This window comes from Mandrillus leucophaeus, unplaced genomic scaffold (genome assembly GCF_000951045.1).
Source record: "Mandrillus leucophaeus isolate KB7577 unplaced genomic scaffold, Mleu.le_1.0 Scaffold374, whole genome shotgun sequence".
Classification (NCBI taxonomy): Eukaryota; Metazoa; Chordata; class Mammalia; order Primates; family Cercopithecidae; genus Mandrillus; species Mandrillus leucophaeus.
In genome coordinates this window covers 182474-193796 of record NW_012103965.1, presented here as the reverse complement: position 1 = coordinate 193796, position 11323 = coordinate 182474, and the positions used below count along the sequence as shown (strand labels likewise).

The window sequence follows — 11323 nt, the reverse complement described above, 5'->3', positions numbered from 1 at the left end:
AAAAAAAAAAAAAAAAAAAGAAAGAAAGAAAAAGAAAAATGCCCTATTAGTTAGAGGAAATTCATGGTCATCTCGACTCCATAAACATCATGAACTTGACCTCCTGCTACACGGTCATGACCCTGCCCTCTGCCCCCACCAATCCATGGTCTTCCCAGCTTCCCCTCACTGTTTCCTGAATTTGTACTAAATGACTTACGACACTCAATATGCCTTGTGGATGTCACAGAGAAGTCCTAGGAAGAGCGGGAGACTGCCTCATACCCAGTGTGCTACAAGAAGCCAGCCTAAGTTTGCTGCAAACACCAAGATGAATATCTAGTTGGAGATACCCAAATTCTTTAAAAATCAAGATTGGATGAAACCTCCAAGAAGGACAAGGAAAGAGGGAAAAAACTAAAAAACCAAAAAACAAAGAACCCACAAGCCTCTGCAAGGAATGGTAACAGCTACTATTTATGAGAGCCTGTTACGTCTGGAGTGTTTTACATATATATTATCTCATTTAATTCTTCCAGCATCTGCATGAGTGGATGTCTCCACACCTCAAGAGGCAAGCACAGAGATTCCAGAGACTTGCCCAGGGTCACACAGCAGTAAGTGGCCAAGTTAAGGTTGGAATTTGGGTGTGGCTCCATAGCCTGTAATTTTGTCGCTGTGCCGGCTGGATTTAAAAGAGCATTTCCCCATATTAGATGGCAAGGCTGGGGATGGTGAGGCAAATTACACAGGTTGGGGAGGCAAAGGGGAATGAGTTGCTAATCCACCCCCGGTACTCAAAGTGTGTCCCAGACCATCCTCTTCAACAGCACCTGGGAACCTGTTGAAAATGCAGAAACTCGGGCCTCACCCCAGGCCTACAGAATGAGAATCTGTATCTTAACATCCTCCGCCCCAGAGAATTAGCGTGCACTTGAACATATGAGAAGCTAAATTTGAGAACCTGAGAATTGGTTCTCAAATTTAGCTGCACATTGCTATCACTCAGAAAATTCTAACTACTGATGTGTAGGCCCACTCCCCAGCCGTTCTGACAGGTCCAGGGTGCAGCTTGGATACTGGGATTTTTAGATACTCCCTCAGGTGATTCTAAAGTGTGGCCACGTTTGAGAACTATTGTCCTACGGCGGGGTCAGCAAACTGGTCTGTTGACCAAAGCAGCCTGTCTTTGTACGACCCACCAGCTACGAATGGGTTTCACATTTTTAAATAGTTGAGAAACAATCCATTAAAGACTATAGGATGCTATGTGAAAATTATACGAAACTTAAATTTCAGTCCCCATAACGTTTGCTTGGAAGACAGCGATGTTCACTCACTTCCATGTCTACGGTGCTACAAAGGCACAGTTGAGTAATTACAACTGAATAGTTTAAAATAATATTTACTATCTGGCTCTTTACAGAAAAGGTTTGTCAATCCCTGTTCTAGAGTATTTATGAATAGCTAGGATAATAACCATGATTGACTGATTGATCTGACTTTATATGTGGGCTGAATTCCTTTTATATACGTAGTTTCTCTATGTGTGTGTGTGTGTGTGTATATATAATACATATATATGCATGTATATTTCTCTCTCTCCTCTTCATTTGTGTTTGTACGTCCCCCTAAAAAACAGGTAGAGGCATAAGGCCAGATCTTGTTCCATTCCATTAAGCAGGTAGCTTCAAAGGCCCTTGCACAGATCTCTGCCTCTCTCTGCACCGTGGTGCTTAATTCTCTCCAAGTTCCTGTCACTTCCCATCAAACCTTCAACAGTTTCCAAGAGCACTTCTACCATGAGCTGCAGGCCAGAGCTGTGTGCTTGCAGGCAGCTTCCTTCCTCCTCAGAGCTGACTGGAGGCGGCAAGGAGTCCTTGAATCGTCTAAGGATCCTTCAGGGGGGATTAGGCATGACCCTTAGGTGATAGGACTGCAGTATCTCCTGGCCCCTTTATGCAAAGGCTTGGAGCCCCACCAGCCCAGCAGCCTGGTTTCTTTGTATGCAGACCAGGGCTGGTTCCCTATCAGGGGGAGGCTGACAGCAGAATACCCTGAAGGTTACGCCTCTTAATCTCATTAATATCCTGATTGTCTTCCCCAATCTAGTGGCAGCCGATGGGGTGGTACCCACAAGATAAAATGATCTTCAAATTCAAGAGATAAAATGGCACTCAGATAAAGTCCCTAAGACGGAGAACACTGGAGCCGCCCATGTCCACCACTTACTAAACCTCAAGTCAGTAAGAATGTGCTTCCTACAATAGCAGACATTTCAAGGCAAGATTTGTCTCTCTTCTGAACTGAAATAATCTGCTACTTAGGGACAATGGGCCTTATTTACCATGAGGAACTTTGCTGCTGAGATGAATATTTTTACAACTGCCCTCATAAACCCCTCCCGCTGTCTGCTGCCCAGGGAGTGGGCGGAGCTCCCAGAGGTGAGCTGAGGTGCTTGCACTGTCTCAGAAGCCCCATTAAGTTGTTAAGGCATTTAGTAGCCCAGACGGTGCCGACTGCAAGGGCAGTTCAAATCCCCACACAGATGGGGATGGGGTCATGAAACAGGGGGCTTTGATTTCTTGCCTGGGCAGGGCACAGAATCCACCTTGGTCAGGGGCAGTGGTTGGGGAGGAAGCAGTAAACTAGCCAGAATGGGAGACTCACACCCTTACCCCACCTCTTTGGCCGTGATCTCCCAAAGCCTCGGTGTCATTCAGAGGGGAACAGTAGGAATGTGGGAAAAGGAACTGCTGGGGGCTGTCTGTGTGTGTGTGTGTATGTGTGCGTGTGCGCGTGTGTGTGTGTGTTTCTCTCTCTCTCTGTGTGTTGGATTTTGTGCCTGAAAAGTTTTAGCATCTGCATAAAGCAAAAAGAGATAGACAGTGTGCAACAGCTGAAAACCTCTCCCCACCACTTACTAAGAATATGAAGTTGGGCACATTCCTTCCATTCTAAATAGTTCACTTCCCTTGATTGTAAAATGAAGATGACACTACAGATGGCTCCTACTCTGCAGGGTTGTTGTGCGGGTCACATAAGCTGATGCACAGAGGAACTCGGCCCAGGGCCTGGGACCAAGGAAGTAAGTGGTCCATCAACACTGGCCATTAGAATTCCTCTCGTTGAGTCACTACCTTGCCACTGGAAACTTTGGAGATTTCCTCGGGTCCTGCAGAACTCAGTGCCGGGAAAAGCAACAGCACTTCACATAGGTACCCTGGCCCAGAGTTTGGCTTGTCTGAGACCCAGGGTTAGATTCCCACAGGTAACCTGGGAGGGACTGTGAAGGGGGATGAGGGAGGGGCAGGAGGCAGGATTCTCTGTTTTTCAAGCTCTAAGCCACATCAGGGAAGTCAAGTCCACTGGGCTTGGAGAGGGAGGAATAGAGTTCAGCGAGAGGGAGGAGCAGCAGCCACAGAAATAAATGTCTCCTCTTTGGTAAAGGGGCTATGGTTCGGGACCCATGAAAGTCCTCCTGGAGGGGCCTCTTCTCTTCTTTGTGCCTCACTTTCTTTCCAGGAGAATAAGTCCCCACTTCCCTCTCAAAAGGTGACACAAGAGTGAGCACATCACGCATGGGAGAGCGGATGCTGATGAAGACCTTTTACCCCTCCTCGCCTCCTCAAGGTGGTGGCCAAGTGAGCTTGCTGCTGACTAGAGCAAAAGGTACGGGGAGCAAGGTCGCCACAGATCACATAGCAGATACCACAGCTTGGGCCAAGGCTAGCAGAGTTTCCATCCCGCGCCAACTTCCTCCTCCTCCTCCTCGAGCCAATCAATACAAGCACCAGGCTCCAACCAGTCCCTCTCCTTGCTGCCGCCCTGCCCTCTGACCTTTTGGGGGCCTTTCTCTTGATTCATCTCCAGAAGGGAGGTAGAGGCCATCACTCCGGACTTGCTCAATGGCCTCAGAATGGGCTGTCATGGGGCCTATAACCAGGGACAGCTCCTGCTGGCCGAGAGCTGGAATAGGGGGTGGGGGCAGATAAAGGCCTTCCAGGCTGAAGATAAATGGCTGCCTGCAGCCTGCTACAGTAACTTCAGGCCCCCAAGAAGAGCAAACAAAGGGTGCCCCTGTGACACTCCCTGGAAAGATGAAGGCCCAGCAGCGGCAGCCAGGCTGGTTCAAAGCCCCAGCTTAATTGTCAATTAAGCATGCATAAGGGAGACAAAGCCATGACAACCCTTGGCTGCATGCTGGTGTGTGATTGTAAAGCCGAGGAGGGGCAACGCTGGAAACAGCTGATTCTGCTGACAATGTGTTTGTAGGGCATCTTGTAACCAATCAGCCGCTGACAGAGGCAGAGTGCTCCTCCTGCCACGCCTATTGTGCCGGACATTCCAGGACTAGGGTCACACCATGGTCATCGTGGGCAAGTGGGCCACAGCATGGTAAGCAGGGCTGGGAGGGAAGGTGCTGTTAGAGAAAGGGTGCTCTTCCTCTCTAGGAAGAGGGTTCTGGGGAAGCCTCGTCTCCAAGGTGCTGCCAGCCCTCCTGGCTCAGGTGCGGTGTTTGGAGAGTGGAGAGTGTGGAGAGTGGGTGTGGGGGAACTGGGGCCTTGTTTCCCCCAGCTCAGTCTTTGGGGTTGCTAGTGCTGACCATGGATGTTGAGCTCTGCTCAGCAACATGGAGATCTTTTTTTTTTTTTCCAGACAGAGTCTTGCTTTGTCACCCAGGTTGGAGTGGAGTGGAGTGGAGTGGCCCATCTCGGCTCACTGCAACCTCCGCCTCCCGCCTCCCGGGTTCAAGCGATTCTCCTGCCTCATCCTCCGGAGTCACTGGTGCCTGCCACCACACCCGGCTGATTTTTGTGTTTTTGATAGAGATGGGTTTCACCATGTTGGTCAGACTGGTTTCAAACTGCTGACCTCAAGTGATCTGCCCGCCTTGGCCTCCCAAAGTTCTGGGATTTCAGGTGTGAGCCACCACACCCAGCCCACAGAGTGTTTTTTTGTTTGTTTGTTTGGTTTTTTTTTTTTTTTTTTTTTTTTTGTATTCTGCATGCAGTTATATTTCTGGCTTGGTTAGTGACCATACCTTGGCTGTGGGCACTGAGGTGGGAAGAGTGCCATGTGGCTCTACAGACAGAAGCCACCCCTGAGTGCTGGGCTGCAGCCTGCTGTCTGCCTGCTTGCATTACTCAGGAGCCCTGTCATGGCACACATGCCATCCTGGCAGCCTGAGATGGAGACACTAGTCTTTGACCCCAGCATCCTGCATCCCAGGCACCAGCACAGCAGCCACCTCTGTTTCTAGTCCCAGGGCCAGGACACATCTCACTGCCTCTCAGGGGGAATGCCCTGGTGTGTGAGATCAAAAAGAAAATGATTTCTGCTGCCTGCCAGTCTTCCCACTGCCCTTGTTTAGCCCTCTCTAATGTTAAGAGTCATAATGAGGGTAGTATGGGTTACTGAGAAAGGTGTCTTTTTACATTCACTCCCTTCATCCTCACACGCACCCTGTCTGGAAGGTCCTATTTCTCCATTTTGTAGGCAGGAAACTCAGACTCAGAGAAGTTATGTGAATCAGCCACAGTTATAACCTCACTGGTTAGAACCCAGATACATAACTACACTCAGAGAAAGAGAAGCCAGTCCCTGGGCTTGGGACAAGGACCACGTTGAGGAGCCCCGAGTGAAAATTAAAGCAGAAGGGCTGGGTACAATCTCACAACTGTAATCCCAGCACTTTGGGAGGGTAAGGCAGGAGGACTGCTGGAGACCAGGAGTTTGAGGCTGTAGTGAGGCAAGACTGCACCACTGCACTCTAGTTCGGGTGACAGAGGGAGACCCAGTCTCTCAAAAAAAAAAAAAAAAAAGACAGAAGAAAAGCAGTCACCGAGGATATTCAGTGTCCCGTAACTGTTGCTCTAGAAACAGCAATAGGATCTATCACACCGCAGAAAGATCCACAAAGCCCCCAAACGAAACCTTGATCCGCAGCTGGTTCTGGGGACTTGACACTGACCCGATGACCCGGTATCTTTCCTACCAGACAGTAAGCTCCCAGAGGGCAGGACGCGCAGCTCGTACATCACTAGCGTATTCCCAGGACTTGGTAAGCACTCAACACGTCGTTGTGCTGTGGGAAAGCACGGAGTGGGAACCAGCAGGCCTGAGCCCTAGTCCTTGTTTTGCTACCATTGCTCTGTGTCACTTTGGCAAATCACTGCCTCTTTCTGGGCCTCAGTTCCTTTCTTCCAATTCCCTCCAAATTCTAATATTACATGATTTTTAGAAAGATCCAGACTTCTGGGCTACCCCAGAGAATCCACTTCCCGTGGGACGTGCCCTTCCTAGACTCCAGTCAGAGGAGTACACAGGCTGTGTTTTCTGCCCACCCTGCTGGGTTTCCAGCACCTGCTCCCCGTCCATCCAGCCCCAGCTCTCTGGGTCTCCTGTCAGCACACAGGATGCCTCAACCAACGACCCCGTGGTGACCTCAGCACAGCCCCAGCTTGTCAGAAGGCTGCTGGGCCTTTGTTTGGCTTCCAGGCTCCCTGACTTTGGTGTGGAGATCACAGGTCCCAGCACAATGGCCATTGTCTTCTCAATAATGCCCCTTGCCCCAACCACGCCCCCCGCAGCTCCCAGCTTCAACTCCGCGGATCGCTGTGGCGGCCAAGCGCTCTGGTCCTGCTCAGTGCCAGCCACGTGCCATTTGCCACAACCCTCAGAACCCTGCTTTGAATTTCCCTAAAGGGGTGAAGTTACTCTGCAATCAGGCCAGTCTTTGCCTGGGGGCTTCTCTGCCTCTTAAGTAACTAAGACTATCTTCCTGTGTGGCTGAGCCTCTCTCCTCTATGGGAGAGGGACCTAGAGAAACCCCCGGCACTGGCCCCAGCTTCATGCTGGGCACTGTCAGGCTCCCAGAGGCCCTGGAAGAGGCTGTGCTATGGGAGGGCACAGCAGGCATGCAACAAATGCTTGTATACCACCCAGCTGATGGCTCTGAGCCTGTCTTGGTGGCTTTGGTCCCCTGAACACTTGGGTTAGCTCCCAGCCCTCAGGCCTTTCTCATCAGAAGGGCAACCAACAGGTGAGGGGAGCAACAGGTTTCAGAATCACCCCCGAGTTAGAAAGTGTTTGGCTTTCCTTTCGCAAGCCCTTTTCTTGGAGCAGGCAGGAGGCTGCTACACTTTGTCCTCATGGGCACCGCACAGACCCCGGTGAACACATCAATTCTAGGAAGCCAGCTTTGCCGGAAGAATGAAGGGCCAGAAGAAGTGCTCCATCCTAGCCTGTGCCTAACACAGAGCTCAGCATATAGGTGTGCTTTTTCCCAAGGAGGCTGTAGGATTCCATCCTGACAAACCGAAAGCCCACAGCAGAGGCATTCTAATCCAGGCCAGGACCCACACAAAGGAGCACTCAATCAAGCACGATGGAGCAGGTACTCAGTCAGTTTGGCCCAACTCATCACTGCAAAGATTTCAAGTGACTGACCCCCACCAACCCTGATGACACACGGAAGCCAACAAGCAGAGGCCACCAACAGAGTGGCCGTCCCCAAAGGCCACTGGGCTTCTCCTGAGGCAGCCGGACCGAGCGAGGGGCAGGATATGGCCAGGGATGGAGGAGGTGGCCGGAGTGCCATCCTCCAACACTGCGAGGGATGCCACGCCATCACGACCCCTCTGCCTGAGATTTGGACCTGGTCCACCCATAAGGCAGCCTCCTCAGTGTAGAATGACCGCTGAGTCAGCAGCCACACAGGGAGAAGAAGAGGGAAGGAGACAAATAGGGTAACGGGTTCCCTGGAGGCTAAGTGAGCCTCACAGGGCAGTGGCTGAGCCAGGAGTTGGAGGAAACTGATCAGAGCCACACATTATTTCCAGGGGAATATTCTGGCAATGAGAGAGCAGCCCTAGGATCACCTCAAAGGATTTGCTCCTCTGAAAACCCTTAAACCAGGTAAGATCCGTGGCGAGAACCAGGATGGGTTGCTGAGGCAGTGAGGCCCAACCTTTGTTTACCTGACAGCTTGTTCGGAGGAGAGGAGCTGGGCTGGTGGTGGGGCGAGCCGTGGGAGAGCAGAGGGTTCAGGCTGTGAGTCTGGTTGGAGCTATAGGCGTCCATGGCCAGCTTCTGCCGGAATGCCTCCTCCTTCCTGCGGTTTGCAAACCAGTTGTAGACACGGACCTCAGTGACCAAGTTGGAGCCCAGGCCGTGGGCTTTGGAGGGGGACACCCCTCGCTGCAAACATTCTGCCCTGGGGATGGATGGAGGGGAGATGGTGAGTGAGGGTGGCGGGGGGACTTGTTGGTGTTTGGCCAAAAGCACACAATCACAGCAGTCTTGGTTGGGAGTGTGAATGGGCCGTGGGCAGAATGGAAGGCTGAGGAGGAGAGGCCTATGCAGAGAAAAGGCCAGTCCATGGAGTGATATGATGAAGATGGCTGAAGTGGGTCTGAATGCAGGGACAGAGCAGGCTATGCCGCCCTGGGAGTCAGGGACTTAGGCTCTGGTGTGGCTCCCGAGGAGAAGAGAGCAAGCTGGAGACAGGCAGTCCAGGGGAAGGTCCAGATGGGGCTTCCTGACACCTCCTTATTTAGCCATTCTTCCCACCACACAAAAGGCAAAGCCCTTCGCTGACTCTGTCTTGAATGCCTTCAAAGCACTTCAAGAGGATTTCTGGTCTTTTGGGGTTTGAACTCCCTGAAAGAGTGCCAGGAAGCAAAATGCCTTATACCCTCCAAAAGGCAGGCAGGGTGGGGTCCAAAGCAGGGTGCATTGAGATGGCCGGTCTCTAGCTTTATCAGGGCTGGTGAAACCTCAAACCCAGGTGTGAGAGATTCTTAGACACTACTGGTGCTGCAAGGCATCTCATTAGTCGGGGTACGGAGCACAGCCTGAGGACTCAGTGGGAGTACAGGCCTCTCTGCTTCCCAGCCTGACTTCCCTGGCTGCATTCTTTCCACTGCCAAGGCCAGCCCAGCCCAGAGACAGAGAAAGCGCACACAGGCCTTGGCCAGACCAAAGAGCTGAATTTTTAAAAAGTCAATACTGGAGTCAGGGAGAACAGGGCAGGAATGAAGTAAAAAGATTTCCCAAGGTTTTCCAATAGTTTTTTTAAAAAAAATAGCTGGGCCCGGTGGCTACAGCCTATAATTCCAGCTATTTGGGAGGCCAAGGCAGGAGGATTGCTTAAGCCCAGTTCAAGATCTGCTGGGCAACATAGCAAGACCACATATGAAAAATAAATAAATAAAATAACACATAGTTTTTGTTTCTTTGTTTGTTTGTTTGTTTTAAAATAGAGATATGGTCTCGCCATGTTGCCCAGGCTGGTCTCAAACTCCTGGGCTCAAGCAATCCTCTGCCTTGGCCTCCCAAAGTGCTGGGATTGTAAGTGTGAGCCACCGTGCCTGGTTGGTAGCTAACATGTAAAAAGAACTTTGTTGAGTCAGTGGGGGCAGAGTAGACTGAACAGATCTGACCAATTCTTACTCTCCTGCCAAGCTTCCTTTTGGACCACTGCATGTCTGACAATTGGTAGAGGCCAGATCTAGGGTCTGTGGCTAAGGGAGAGTTTTATCCTGGCCTGTATGGAGGTCGAACACAAAATTTTCATTTCACAGGTATCATATTTTACACCAGCATTCTCCAGAGTATCTTCCCTAGAATAATAATTCATGGGATTGTTTGTACTGTACCAAAGATTCCAGAGTTAACAACACATGCAACAAAGCTAAGTGGTTTTCTTGACTGCAGGGCTTCTCAGAGCCTTTAATATGTGTTGTGACTCTCTAAGGGGAAGTATCCATATGCTGGTTCTCAGACTTACTGACTAATGAATTGATATTGGGGTTCTGTGGAACATACTTTGAGAAGCCCTGATTTAGCCACACTTATCTGTATAACTAGTGCCTCAATATCCCAGGACCGAGGGGAGGGATCCTGGGTCCCTGTGCTTGCCCACCTGCCCAGGTGAGCTTCTGGTGGTGTTACCTGTTGCATTCCTCCACTAAGGCCTCTCTCTCTTCCTTGCTGGGGTTCTTTTGCCGGTCGTAGGCCTGGTACAAGATTTGCTGGGATGCGGGCCCCCATTTGAACCGGTTGCGGCGCATCTTCTTGTTGGTGGGCTCAGAGCAGGCATCATCGGACTGCCCAGGCCCCTGGCTCTGTTGATTGAACTCTGGAAAGAGAAACAGCAGCTGATCCTGACTGCTTTTGTCTGTCATATTTCCAGAACTCTGGACTGTCTGGTTGAATTCTGAAAAGAGAAAGGAGTAGATTTGATAGGGTCTGTAGCCTTCACTCAGCAGACAGACAGACAGACAGACAACGGACGAAGACACATTTATTCCCCTCTTCTAACTAAGCTTTGCAACCTGCTCTCGCTGCATGTGGAGCTGGAGACGGGGAGGCCTCAGCACAGGCCTTTACTGCCCACCTCAGTTGCTCCAGCAAATCCACCCTTTTCCTTTCTTTGAAGGAGCTCAAACATAGCCAGCCATTGTTTTAAGAAAATTATTTTTTTTTCCCCTTTGGCTCACTGGCCCTCAGACATGAAGCAACACTCTGCATCCTGAACTCTTGTATTTGATGTCAAGTGGGTGAGCTCAATCGAGTCTCAGATCCAGGGTAGAACTGCTCAAAGGTACAATTTATACTTGCACAAATATTCAGAGGCTGTAGATAGCACTCCCCACCTCTCCTCCCTCTTCCTATATCAGAGGTATCTACATTATAAAGTCAGGTTTTTAGAAAAACCCCAAACCTTTTGACACATGCTTTGAAATAAATATAACTGGAGCTCTGTATTGGAAAGAGAAGATGTGCTTTAGATCTCAAATAATTTCAAAGACTACAAACATAGGACCCGTCTGGGAGTGGTGTTTAATTAGCTGGAAATGATGCTCCCTGTCTGTCCAATTCCTTGGGTCCAGGAATACTGTGACCCTCAGGAGATTTTTCTAGAATGAATGAGAGCCAGCAGCTCAGCCCAGTGGTGATGCCTTAGCCTACATGGTTTAATGAGATTTGATATTTACATTACTGAAGAAGAAAGCTTTGCTGTCCTCGTCTTCACATCTGCATGTAGCAGGGCTCATTGGGGTGATTAATTCCATTTTACAGATGAATAAACAAAGAGGCTAAGCACTCTGCTGAGCAAAGACACATAACACATTCATTTCCTAGCTCTGGGTCCCTATGTTCTAGATCTTAATGTCTTTTTTTTTTTTGAGACAGAGTTTTGCTCTTGTTGCCCAGGCTGGAGTGCAGTGGTGTGATCTCGGCTCACTGCAATCTCCGCCTCCCAGGTTCAAACGATTCTCCTGCCTCAGCCTCCTGAGTAGCTAGGATTATAGGTATGCGGCACCATGCCCAGCTA

General features: G+C 50.2%; 1 protein-coding gene across 3 annotated transcripts in view; it reads right to left on the bottom strand.

Moving 5' to 3' along the window:
- Positions 1-11323, bottom strand: part of HNF1B (HNF1 homeobox B) — a 68762-nt gene that overhangs the window by 47088 nt on the left and 10351 nt on the right. For 2 of the 3 annotated variants that reach the window (XM_011990202.1, XM_011990204.1), the window contains exons 3-4: positions 9937-10123; positions 7962-8197 (exon numbers count right to left, since the gene is read on the bottom strand). In XM_011990202.1, the coding sequence (XP_011845592.1) occupies positions 7962-8197; positions 9937-10123 (423 nt within the window). Of the gene's footprint in view, positions 1-7961; positions 8198-9936; positions 10202-11323 lie in introns of all 3 variants that reach the window. The other variant, XM_011990201.1, reaches the window with a different exon arrangement.